Raw genomic sequence first — 13,167 nt, forward strand, 5'->3', positions numbered from 1 at the left:
GTCCCCCCCCCCCCACCAAACATGACGTCCCCCACCAGCCTGCTGGACAGAGAGGAGCCCAATGAAACAGTGAGTGGCTTTGGTTTCTTAAAGGAGAAAGGAAAAGTTATGTCATGGATCGGATTTGCTGTTTTAAGCGTTGGACCTTCAAATCACATTCCAGCACTTTATGACGATGACATTCACGTTACATAACATGTTATGCACATAGCAAGTTATGAAACATACCATTTTACAAGCCAACGGGTGCAGCCGGTAACCCAAGGCCAGGGGACGAAGGCAGGGCTGGAACTATCTCTAGACTATGATTCAGGTCAAATAAAATATATTTAAATCATAATATTCAATAATAATGTCGGCCCAAAGCATCCACAACATTATTGTTATTTTATATTTAGAATTAGTGATCATCTTTAATCAATAGATATACAAAATGTGGTGTTTGTAAGGTATGATGTTATTATTCAGCCCAAAACACAACCATAAAAGCCCAACTCTGATAATGTCTTGTCTATTCTCAGACGTTAACTAACATAGGAAGGATGTCAAAAACAATAAGTATAACAAAAATGTTGAATTTAATAACATGTAATGTCGTTCTTGCTTTCAGAGAGACAATTCTAAAGTAATGAATGCGCATAACGACCAGAGTACTGGACGTAAAACCAGTTCACAGGATTCAGAGCCTCATGCTGAAGAGGTTCCTACGGGGGTAACCCTTCCCTTCCGCACAATCACTAGACTCTGTTAATAAAGAGGCATTGATTTAAAATATACGCTTCACACATTTTTAGGGCTAGAATTATGATAGTTTCACAATTTATCAAGGCTAGAACTATGCATGATTCACATTCCAAGGCTAGAACTATTATAGTTTCAAACATTTTCAAGGCTAGAACTAGGCTAGTTTCACACATCTTCAAGGCTACAACTACGCTATTTTCACACATTTTCAGGGCTAGAACTATGTTATTTCACACATTTTCGGGGCTAGAACTATCCTAGTTTCACATTTTCAAGGCTAGAACTATGTTACTTCACACATTTTCGGAGCTAAAAATATGCTAGTTTCACAGATTTTCAAGGCATTTCAATCAGAGAAAAAGATAACGTGGTGTCTAATGAAGGAGGAAAAACAACAATCAGAAATAACTCATAAAGTCTTCCATATTGGATAAATATCAAATGTTTTGGAGAAATATCAAATATTAAACTATTGCCATATTCCCCGAACTTCTAAACTTGTTATTTTAATAATGTTGGTCCTAAGTATCCACAAAATTATTGTAATTTTAGATTTAGAATTATTGACCATCTTTTAATCAATAGAAACGTGGTGTTTGTAAAGTATACATTTTATTATTCAGCCCAAAACATAACCAAAAATGCCAAACTCTGACAATTTCTTGTCTATTCTCAGAAGTTAACTGCTTGAACATGAGCAGGCTGTCAAAAACAATAGTCCATACCATTGTGTAGTTGTGTTCAATAATATGTAATATGTCTTTCTTTCTCACAGGCAAACAATTCTAACGACCAGAGTACTGGAAGTAATACTGGTTTACTGGATTCAGAGCCACCTGATGCTAAAGAGGTTGCTAATAGGGTAAACCTTCCCTTCTGCACAAGGACTGTGTTGATATAGAGGCATTGATTTAAATATATACTCTTCACACATTCACACTCTACACATATTAATCAGCCACTCCTCCATAAATTCCAAGATTACGTGCCTGAATTAGGGGCAATTAGGGTAGGAACCTGGGATTCATTAGAGGTGTAACTAAAGGGCAGAAGCCAAGAGCGTTTTCTGTCAGGTCACTGCATTGTTGTTGGCTTTTGTCTTCGGTTTTTGGTGTTTTGGTGTCACTTTTAGACACCCCAGAAAAAGGATACACCTGTAGCCACCATCCATCTGAAGGTAGTCTGGCCAGAGGGAAAACCTCCACCCAAGTGGGAGACAGAACTTCAAAAAGCTCTGCAAAGTTGGTTCAACAAAAACAAAGTCACCACCGAGTGCTCAAAGCTAACTGGTCAAAAGGATGGAAGTGTGAGGCTGGAGATAACACCGGCTACAGGTAATTACAGATTTGATTTATTTTATGTAACATGAAATGAATCCAATCAAATGTAACAATGAAAGGTGATTTGAATGTTAAGGGCAGGAGGATCTGTTCACTGAAGACACCCAGCTTACCCTGAGGGACCAGAAGACAACAGCCAGTGTGAGGCGTCTTAATGGGGGTGGTTCTGCTCCAGTAGCCCATGACACCGACACTCCTCAGTTAATCCCATCTGCACCACCTGTGAGTAGTAATACTACTATGCCTACTAGCCACAATAATGATTATTAGTATTCATTGCAATTATATATCTCTTCTCATGGCACTCAGAGGGCTTTACCTAGAGCTTGGGGGTTATCAACAATCTCCCACTACCAGTGTGAAGGGCTTTCACTCAGTCACACCACAGTTTCCCAATCAGTTGGCTTTGCTCCCGTTGAACCCAAATTTCAAAACCCGTGGACCGGCCAATCAGCGTTAGGGGGAGGGAGTTTTAGTTCCTAACGAGTCCCATCTTGGCTGGGCACTAATTGACATCCACATATAGGCAAAGCGTTACGTTCTTTACTCAGAAGGAAAGCAGATTCATTTCTTCTGAGGAAGGTCTGCCGTGCCATTTCTTTTTCCTATTACAATTATTTTTTCTGATTAAAAACCACTTTTGTTGAGGGCCACCATTGATCCATACTGCAGACTGCGGCACTGGGCTCCTTTCTTCCTTCTTCCATGATTTTAAACTCATGGAAGTTTAAAATCATTTAAACCCGCCCAGTAGCGCTGATTGTTTTTGAGGGGCCAGACACTCATCAGCGAGAAACTGATGTGTGACCTCTAGAGATCAGGCTAGTCTCACGAGGCTCCACACTGGAGAGGTGAGGAATAAACCTATACAATGTAAGTCCAGGGGTGATGATGTGGCCATGCTGCAAGAGCCAGGCTGAGAGTTTTGCCAGGACATCGGGGTTAGCACCCCTAGTATAGCGATGAGTAGAGACACCGGGGTTAGCACCCCTACTATAGCGATGAGTAGAGACACCGGGGTTAGCACCCCTACTATAGCGATGAGTAGAGACACCGGGGTTAGCACCCCTACTATAGCGATGAGTAGAGACACCGGGGTTAGCATCCCTACTCTTGCGATGAGTGTCATGGGATCTTTAGTGACCACAGGGAGTCAGGACCTCGGTTTAACGTCTCATCCGCTAGACGGGCAATGGGCAAGAATTAAAGAAATGATTTCCCTCTTTGTTTGTTTGCTAATATATTGCATTTTAATCCAGGAGCCTGTGAGCTGCACTTTACCGCTGGTCCACTTCTGGTACGTGAACCAGGTCTACAGAGAGAAAATAAAACGCATTGAGGAAGAAAACGGAGTTCAAATCCAAAAGGAAGTGATGGTGACCTTCAACGGTGACACCAGCACTGGAGCAGACCCAGTCAAGGCTCTCTCTGAATTCACTGATCTAGTCCAGTCTTGTTTAGGAGACTCCACATGCTACTCTTACTCCCATGAGCCCGGTCAAGTGGACTGGGAGAAAGCCCTTCAACTCATCCAGCAGGGTCGAGAGAAGCTCACGCTTACCGTGTCCCCCAATGAGGTGGAGGTGTGTGGGCCAATGAAAAGCCTGAAGACTTTCGAAACCATTTCAAAAATGCAAAAGAAAAGCCTTCATTCCCCGATTCCTGGTCCGTCATCTGCAGGGAAAGCTCAAGGAAGGTCAGAAAGGGTCAGCATGAACTTCAGAGACCCTCTGCTCACCTCTGGTGTAGCAATTGATCCAGTACATTGGGTTGTAATAACTACCCTCTTTAAGACAAAGTTTGCAGAACTTGAAAAAAGGTTTGGGGTGAAATTTTCCTACGTATGGGATAAGGCGAAGGCAAGAGCTGAAATGTCCAAAGACGCCGTTACCCTGGAGAGCCACGCCCTCAGAGCTCTTCTGTGCCTGTACCAGAGAGTGGCCACCTCGGTGCTGAGCTGCTCCCTGCAGAGCCAGAGCGAGAGCTACCTAGTGAGGGAGAGACTGCCTGGACTCCCTGGGGTCGTCCCTGACCTTCGTGGGCACCAGCTGAGGATCATCGGCCTGCCAGAGGACCTGCGCCGGGCTGTGGACAACATCGAGAGCGACCTAGGAAGACCCGTCTTCAGGGAGGAGGACAAGCAGAGGATTGGACCCCTGAGATATGGCGTCGACTCTAGCGGAGGAAGTGACATGGCAGGGGGCGAACCCCCAGTGAGAGGAGCCCCAGCAGCTGAAGAAGAAGACAAGTGTCCTGTTTGCATGGATGAAATTACAAACATGACAACGCTGCCGTGCACCCACAAGTTGTGCAAGGAATGTCTGGATAACTTAGTGAGACAGATGGGACCCACCTGTCCGATATGTAAAGCTATTTTTGGAGAATTGACGGGAGACCAGCCTGACGGAAAAATGACATATGCAATTCAACGTAAAATGCTTCCAGGTTTCAGGGGATGTGGCCATATATTGATCAAATATGAGATTTATCATGGAAAACAGACGGTACTAATTGTCATTTTATATCAATATATAAAGATACGTGGAGATGTTTCTTGTATCTGCATAAATGCACATATTCTTTTTTGGACGTTTCTGATTACAACTTCACCCCCTCCTCTGTATCCCAAGGCCCGCCATCCCAACCCTGGGAAGCCATATCATGGCACGGTCAGACACGCGTACCTCCCAGACAACGGAGAAGGCTGGGAGGTGCTGTGGTTACTGCAGAGAGCCTTCGACAAGAGGTTGATCTTCACGGTGGGGACCTCCCGTACCTCGGGTTCTGAGGACCAGGTCACCTGGAACGATGTCCACCACAAGACCAGCATCAGTGGAGGCCCAGCGAGGTAGGCTGGTGTCCATGTCTGAACACACGTTTGGATGTTTTGGAGCGGAGAGAGAACGGAGACAGGAAGGATTGATCCACTAATGTGTCAACTGTTTGGAAGCCTGGCCATAGCCAGCTATGCGGTCACCGAGGTCCGGACCGTTGTAATCGCTTCCTAAATAAATAAAAAACATTGTTTTTTTAATCATAATTTTTCATTTATATTAGCGGCGCTTTTTAAGCGTAAAATCAGGATTTGAATACGTTGATATTACAAACACACATAAAATATAATAATATTTTAATAAAAGTATTTTTGTATCTGTATCTATTTAATTGTAGATAATGAGTTTGTGTGTAGTGTATTGCTTCGGTTGTGTCTGTATGTGTCTGTGGGCAGTAAATAAGCGCCATTAAAACAAAGAAATCTGGACCTCACTCATTTCTAAACCCTGGCAACGGCCCTGTTTTGCAGCTTTGGGTATCCAGACCCCGACTACCTTCGGAGGGTGAAGGAGGAACTGAAGGCGAAAGGCATCGAGTAAAGTCGTCTCATTAGAAGAAGAACATCCGTATCATTTGAAGATCCAATCTGTGTCACTTAAACAAATCAAACTTTGAATATATCTGTCTTTTGAATTGACACAGGGAATGTCTCATATAGGGCAAATGCTTTAATTGGTATGAATATCTTGCTGATCGTTACGTGAAAAGGTTTGTTGAATGAGAATATATATCTACATGAGAAATTATGCTAAATTAAGACGAGATGGCTTCAACTGTACAAAATTGTTAGCGCCTTCAAAATATCAGCGCAGACTTTAAAAGTAGACAACTATTACATTGTTTACTGTTCAGTTTCTCATTGTAGTTGATTCACATAAATAACTGCCTTTTAATGTGGAAAGTATTGTAGTAAAATGTAAACTATTTATACTTACAAATACAAACCAATAACAAACCAGATGTGTGTGTGTGTGTGTGTGTGTGCGTGTGTGTGTGTGTATTAACTAAATATTTGCATGTAGGTGATTGAAGTTGATTGAACATTTAAAGTGTGATATTTGCATCGATTCAAAGATAATCAAAACATGATAGTATAGCATTGTGGCTTCTTTATGTTCTTATTACATTATCAATAAAGCCAGATGATAGACAATTCTCTTTAACGTTTTGTTTCATCCTGTTAGGAGTAGGTTGCTAATACGGTCTTGTCTGCACGTCACGATAGCTCATGATGCTCTCTGGGCGTGTATCGAACTATGTGGGCGTGTCACTTGCTCTATGGGCGTGTATCAAACTATGTGGGCGTGGCATGTGCTACGTAGGTCCAACACTTTCACTTTTGATTTTAAGAAGAGAATTAAGAAGCGAACCAACGGGTGAAGTAAGTTGAAAACGTATTCAACTAAACGTGTGTGTGTGTGTGTGTGTGTGTGGGTGGGTGGGTGGGTGGGTGTGTGTGTGTGTGTGTGTGTAAATGTTTGTGTGTGTGTGGGGGGGGGGGGGGGGGAGGACGAGGAATAACAAACTGCTGTGTAGAAACGTTTTATCAGAACGGGGAAACGTCTGCATGTCAGGCCTGGGTACGAGTGGGAGCTAAATAAGCGAAAGGCTGTTTCTGAAAAAAACTAAAACGTCAGTGTCATACGACCGGTCTGGTCCCGACGTTAAATATCGAACAGATGTTAACGACTAGTTAACAGCTAACCATCTGTCTCACATTCAACCAGCTGACAAGCAACCCCTATTTCATATCTGTTACTGCCATAAGGCTGTAAAAAATAGATTATTCAACGCTGGGCCTGTCAACCTGTCAATAACGTAACAGGCTCCACGTTGGCAATTGAAAATAACAATGACGTCTTTTGTTCATAATAATGATGGGTGGTTGATTTCTGAAAACTTTCAGCCAGGATTACCGAGATGGAAAACAAAGCCACCATTCGTCTGAAGGTAGATTGGCCAAAAGGAGTACCTCAGCTGCCGGAGGTAGAACTTAAGCAGGCTCTGCAAACCTGGTTAACCAAATCCGCCAGCAGTACTGTCTGGGAGTGTCTGAGTGTAACTTCTCCACAAGATGGAGCTGTTGAGGCGGTGGTTTCAGCCTCTTTAGGTAGGCCTCATTTAATTCTGTTTATTTTATAATAAGCAAAATATAAATCCCAATGACATGTCTTTTAACACCATCATTTTTTTTCAATCTCAAGAACATCTATTCACTCAAGAAACTAAGCTGACCTTGAATCATCAGAGAACTGCGTTAGTGACTCGTGTTCTGCCTGGAGACGAGCTGCCAGAGACCCAAGCAGAAGCCTCAAACCTCCCATCCGGATTGCCTGTAAGTAGATCTCTCTGCCGACGTCAAAAGACTCAAGACTCACTTGTTCAGAGTTTACCTAGAATCCCCCCCTTACGCACATAGTATGTTGTACGTCCTGGCACTTAAAAATAGTACTTAGCATTGTTTAGCATCTTATCCTAGCTATCTTTGTTGTGTACGGGTAATGGATTAACCTAACAATTGTTAGTGCTTGGCACTTGGTTCTATGAACATCCTTGATGGACCGACAGCGATATGTTGTTGTTGTTTCTCTTTCTCCTGACAAATGTACTGATTGTAAGTCGCTTTGGATAATAGCGTCTGCTAAATGCCCTAAATGTAAATTTAAATGTAAGTAACGTAGAAGAGGGAAAATGAAATGCATAATCTTCCTTGTTTGTTTTCTAATTTATTGCATTTAAATCCAGGAGACTGTGAACTGCACTTTACCGCTGGTCCACTTCTGGTACGTGAACCAGGTCTACAGAGAGAAAATGAAACGCATCGAGGAAGAAAACGGAGTTCAAATCCAAAAGGAAGTGATGGTGACCTTCAACGGTGACACCAGCACTGGAGCAGACCCAGTCAAGGCTCTCTCTGAATTCACTGATCTAGTCCAGTCTTGTTTAGGAGACTCCACATGCTACTCTTACTCCCATGAGCCCGGTCAAGTGCACTGGGAGAAAGCCCTTCAACTCATCCAGCAGGGTCGAGAGAAGCTCACGCTTACCGTGTCCCCCAATGAGGTGGAGGTGTGTGGGCCAATGAAAAGCCTGAAGACTTTCGAAACCATTTCAAAAATGCAAAAGAAAATCCTTAATGCTCCGGTTCCCGGTCCGTCATCTGCAGGGGAAGCTCAAGGAAGGTCAGAAAGGGCCAGCCTGAACTTCAGAGACCCTCTGCTCAGCACTGGTGTAGCAATAGATGCAACCAACTTCAAAGTGATGACTATCGCTTATAAGGATGAAATGGCCATGATCGAAAGCAAGTTCGGTGTGAATTTGAATTACTTTCAAGACGTGGTCAGGGCCAAAGCTAAACCCGGGGGGTCTGAAGACGCCGTTACCCTGGAGAGCCACGCCCTCAGAGCTGTTCTGTGCCTGTACCAGAGAGTGGCCACCTCGGTGCTGAGCTGCTCCCTGCAGAGCCAGAGCGAGAGCTACCTAGTGAGGGAGAGACTGCCTAGAATCCATGGGGTCGTCCTAGACCATCTTGGGGACCAGTGGAGGATCATCGGCCTGCCAGAGGACCTGCGCCGGGCTGTGGACCACATCGAGAGCGACGTAGGAAGACCCGTCTTCAGGGAGGAGGACAGGCAGAAGATCGGATGTTCCAAAAGCGATGGATCTCTATGTGTTATTGCATGAGAGCCAGACTCTATACAAGTTCGCTTCATTTTCTCAAAGCCCAAAAAATTGTGAATCTCTAAATTATATGGCATGTTCCCCTACTGGACTCTACTGTCTGCCAGGGCTCCCAGTACTCTGATGTGAATGGTTCAGAAGTAGGGGTTTACACTTAATGAGTCAGGAAATAAGCATCCAATCACTTCTTTAATTGATCTATCTCTATATATTTTTTTGGCAAGACATTTATTAGGCCCTATATGCGGATTTATTTTTAACTACAAATTTCATTAGATTATATAGCAATTTTATATTAAAACTATTAAACTAAAACCATTTTTACCTATCAACAATGTCAGCCAACATTGAAAGGAGACGAAAAAGATTGCTCTCTGTACAGTTTTTCCATTTTATTTTATTTATAACAATACCTTTTATTTAGTTTGCAGAGTACTCCAGCAAAAAGTAAAACATTATTCTCTTTCCAGAAGAAGTCTGCGTTTCCATGCATTGTGTACTATAAAAGCTATGTGACATCTGTAATTAAAAACAAAGGCTAATCAAAAACAATCCCACGAATGGTTGTATGATTTAAAACAAACACGGCGGTAAAATGATTGTACTTTCAATCGAAGACAAGAATGCAGCAGACACATCAGACTAAAATAAACACCCCATGTTGACGCCTTGTTGTGTTGTATAAAGAACGTGTAATCGGGGTTATGATGAGATCGCTGGAGCGTTCCACATGCAGTAGGGTACAACTAACCACCGTCTGGCCGGAGCAGCGTCTGGGGTCAGTGGCAGAGCGTGGGGAGGGGGCAGGGCGGCCATTTTGGTGGCAGGGCGGCCATTTTGGTGGCAGTAGCAGCAGCACGGGGACGGTTGGGGTGGGGGGAGGAAAGATAAACAGCAACAGCTAAGTAAGCGGCTGAAGGAAAAGTAACGCATTTGTGACCTGATGCTTTAGAAAAAATATGCTGAACAACAGGCCCTTAACATTTCTAAAGGCAAACTGGACTTGCCCGGTTTTCCACAGGGAGGAAATGCCCAACAATCAGAGCCTATCCCTGCGGGGTGATAGTAGTCTCTCTATTCTTGTTGAGAAAGCCTTCACAGTCCGCTCATCACTGTTCACACTCGGCCTCGTTTGGTGAGCAAGTCCATTCTCTTCTCTGAACTTTTGCACCCATGTCCGACAACCGCCATGGCATGTCCGACCAACCACAAGCAACCTTCCATGACTCTCACCCCCCCACGACACACGCCTCCCTCACCCTCCCACTGCGCACACGCTCTGAACACACGGATTGGTGATGATACGCACATTTACCTGCCTTGGGTTCTACGGTATTCAAGGGTTTGTGCGATGTTAATCGAGGAGAGTGTGTGGTATTACTGTGCTATGGTGTTGCCCTCTGGTATCTTTTATATGTGCTCCACACAGAACTCTGATAAGTCACCGTAAAAGTTGTGTCTTCCACTCTACCAACAGTGTTTTCAACAGGATTGGTACCCATGTATAAAAGAGCATCTCGGCTCCCAGTCAACGCGAACAGCTGGCACTGGTGAAATGGAACAACTCTTTTTTTATACAATTCATATAAAAATAAAAAAATTAAAATTGCTCCAATGACAACTACTTTTTTCAAATTTTCTCATTTCAATTTCATTTTTGCAAGGAGGTAGTGGCTATTTAGGTACGGGGGAGAAGGGATACTTGTAAATGAAAAAATCTGTCATAGAAAAATGTGATTAATTTTTTTTTTTGACCAGAGGAATCTGAAAAGAACAAAATATAATACTGCAATCACATACAAAAGTAGTCCTTCATTTTGTACATTTTATACAGTGTTTTTTTTTTTTTACAACTTTTTTCGTCGATTTACTCTCGGCTGTTTTTTTTCTCTCCCTCTTCCTCTCTCTTTCTTTAAAAGGCAAAATGGGGGTGTGTTGGGACCATGTGGCCCCCCGGGGGCCCGTCTACGCCAAGGGGTCCACCAGCGGCTCCTCGTCGCCCCGCGACAGCAGCTCTTTCTTCTCGTCCGTGCTCGCCAGGGAGTTGCGGCTGTTGTGGGCGCCCATGTACAGCGTGGCGTAGACTGGGTTGGTGAAGTTGGTGGGCTGCGGGCGGGGGAAACCAAGAGTTCACAAAGCTTTATTGACCAAAGCATGGCGTGGACAAAACACACAAGGAGCTCCAGGGCCCTCTCAGCGTTCCTACGCAGAACCAGGGCCGTAGCCAGGGTTTGGCAGGAAAATAGTGAGGTCGGTTTTGTCAGGGGAGGAGGAGGAGGAGGAGGAGGGGTTTGTGCTCATCTCGCGCACGCACCAACAGATGTTAAACACGTCCCAACCGAATCAAGCGTTGACTCATCTCAGAGAGGTTCTCACCCGTTGATTTTGTATACAGTCAATGGATTCAATTTTTATCTCCACAAATTTGACGAGGTCCGGAGTCCTCATGAGCATTAGCAGATTAGCGTTTCGACCGCGGTGTTCAGCTCTAAACACGATGATGAAGAGGAGCGCGGCCCGTCTCGTACCTTGTCGGGGTCAAGGGTGAAGTCGGCGTCCAGCAGCTCGCCGGCGTCCTCCTCCGGCCCCCCCTCGTAGATCTTGTAGGCGGGGTTCCCGATCTCCACGTTCATGGCCCCGTTGCTCATCCTCTGGTGCTGGAAGCCCTTGGCCCTGCGGCCCCCGGAAACGACAACAGAAACAGGTCGGTCGCTGCGGCAACGCAAGAGCGCGCGGGGGTGGGGGGTGGGGGGGGGATGGTACACGGTACAGGCGGGGGCACGGGGGATTGGAGGGGAAGGGGGGGACAGCACCTCACTTTCACCAAGCCAACATGTCAGCCAGGGAGCAAGCGCCCGGAGTCGACTGAGCCGGGCTCCTCCCCCCGGAGACCACCTCGGTGACGTGTGACTTTGAAACGTCCGAGACGGCGGTGTTCCGCTCCGTCAGGGACGAACTCGGACCCCCGCGGTGACTACGGACCCTTGCCTCGGCGGAATGCTGTCTGCATGTCGGGCCCCTGAGCCCCCGGGGGCCGACATGCTGGGACGTCACCACGGCACAACGCCACAGACAGGGGGGTACGGGCTACGGGGGGCACTGCAAGCAGCACACACACATGGGGGGGGGGGGGGGGGGCCTTCTTCAAGAAGTCTGCCCTCGGGCCCCTGGGAGGGCCGGCAAGGAACGATAAGGGGACACTAGGACGGACAGGCCCGGTCCAGACAGACACACCGATCACAGAGCCCGCACCGCACAACAACAACAACAACAACAACAACATCAACAACAACAACAACTACGAGTGATGGGCGAGGGAGAGCGAGAGAGAGAGAGCAGGAGGACAGAAGGAGAGGAAGAGGATGGTGAAGGCACAACCCTGACAACCGTTACCGCGAGTGTCGTGGGCACGACTTGGCGAGCCCGCTAGACCTGAGGAGCAGAACAGAGGTCATTGAGGAAAGGGGCTGGGGTGTGTGTGGGTGTGTGTGTGCGTGCGTGCGTGTGCCTGTGTGTGTGTGCGCCTGTGTGTGTGCATGTGCATGTGTGTGTGCTAATGCATGTGCCTGAGCGTGAGTGTGTTTGTGTGCGCGTGTGTGTGTGTGAATGAGTGTGTGTGTGTGTGTGTGTGTGTGCGCGCGTGTGTGAGTGTGTGTGTGTGTTTGTCTCTGGACGTCTGTGTGTGTGTGTGCGTGTGTGTGTGACTGTGTGTGTGCCTGTGTGTGCATGTGTGTGTGTGCGTTAATGCGTGTGCCTGTACGTGAGTGTGTGTTTGTGCGTGTGAGTGTGTGTGCGTTAATGCGTGTGTGTGTGTGCGTGTGTGTGTGTGTGTGTCTCACCCTCTCATTCTCCTCCGGTACCAAGAACAGGGCACCTGCAGCCAGCAGAACCAGCAGCAACAGCAGCACCACGGGGACCACGATCGAGGCTGTGCCTGAACACACGAAAGAACCACAACACAGAATGGTGTCATGGCGCGTCGACTGAAGAGCACCACGTTGTGTTCATTTGGTGTTCAGTGAGTTGAGATGAGGAGGAGGAGGCGACTCACGCCCACCAGAGCCCTCGCTGCTGTCCGCGGTGGCGACCATCTCACAGCGCTGGCCGGTCCAGCCCGGAGCACATCTGCACACACACACACCACAGAGACGCACACACACACACACACACGCACGCACGCACACACACACACACACGCACACACACAGACGCACACGCACGCACACACAGAGACGCACACACACACGCACACGCACACACACACACACACACACACACACACACACAGACGCACACATACACACACAAAAACACATAGAGACGCACACATAGACACACACAAACACAAAGACCCACACACGCAGAGACACACAGACACACACACACACAGCAGGGTTTAGAACGGCACGCTCAGAGCCACTGGGGCATTGAGGGTGGGGGAGGTTTGGGTGGGGGCTCCACCTGCACTCTGGGAGCCGGGTCAGCGGGTGGAGGGAGCACTGGCCGTTGGCACAGTACTCGTTGGTGTCGCAGGTGTAGCAGCTGGGCTGGACCCCGCCGTTGGGAC

The 13,167-nt window shown here is 46.6% G+C and overlaps 2 protein-coding genes across 4 annotated transcripts in view; one reads left to right on the top strand and one right to left on the bottom strand.

Annotated features, from left to right (window-relative positions):
* dtx3lb.2 (deltex E3 ubiquitin ligase 3L b, tandem duplicate 2) lies at positions 1–6,072 on the top strand. 3 transcript variants are annotated; one of them, XM_079747802.1, is made up of 8 exons: positions 13–69; positions 611–712; positions 1,520–1,606; positions 1,877–2,078; positions 2,161–2,306; positions 3,344–4,588; positions 4,715–4,932; positions 5,389–6,072. In XM_079747802.1, the coding sequence occupies exons 1-8, from the start codon at positions 22–24 to the stop codon at positions 5,456–5,458; spliced, it is 2,118 nt and encodes a 705-aa protein (XP_079603928.1). In that variant the 5' UTR covers positions 13–21; the 3' UTR covers positions 5,459–6,072. The 3 variants fall into 3 exon arrangements, with proteins under 3 accessions (XP_079603930.1, XP_079603928.1, XP_079603929.1); XM_079747803.1 differs by having other exon boundaries at positions 611–700; XM_079747804.1 differs by lacking the exon at positions 611–712 and having other exon boundaries at positions 1–69.
* A 2,905-nt stretch (positions 6,073–8,977) lies between these two features.
* Positions 8,978–13,167, bottom strand: part of LOC307083741 (low-density lipoprotein receptor-related protein 1-like) — a 111,071-nt gene continuing 106,881 nt past the window's right edge. Inside the window, 6 exon segments of the mRNA XM_079747693.1 lie at positions 8,978–10,706; positions 11,129–11,273; positions 12,440–12,462; positions 12,464–12,534; positions 12,652–12,725; positions 13,062–13,166. Of these exon segments, the coding sequence (XP_079603819.1) occupies positions 10,566–10,706; positions 11,129–11,273; positions 12,440–12,462; positions 12,464–12,534; positions 12,652–12,725; positions 13,062–13,166 (559 nt within the window). The 3' untranslated portion in view covers positions 8,978–10,565.

The sequence above is a fragment of the Pollachius pollachius genome (assembly GCF_949987615.1).
Source record: "Pollachius pollachius genome assembly, chromosome: 12".
Lineage (NCBI taxonomy): Eukaryota > Metazoa > Chordata > Actinopteri > Gadiformes > Gadidae > Pollachius > Pollachius pollachius.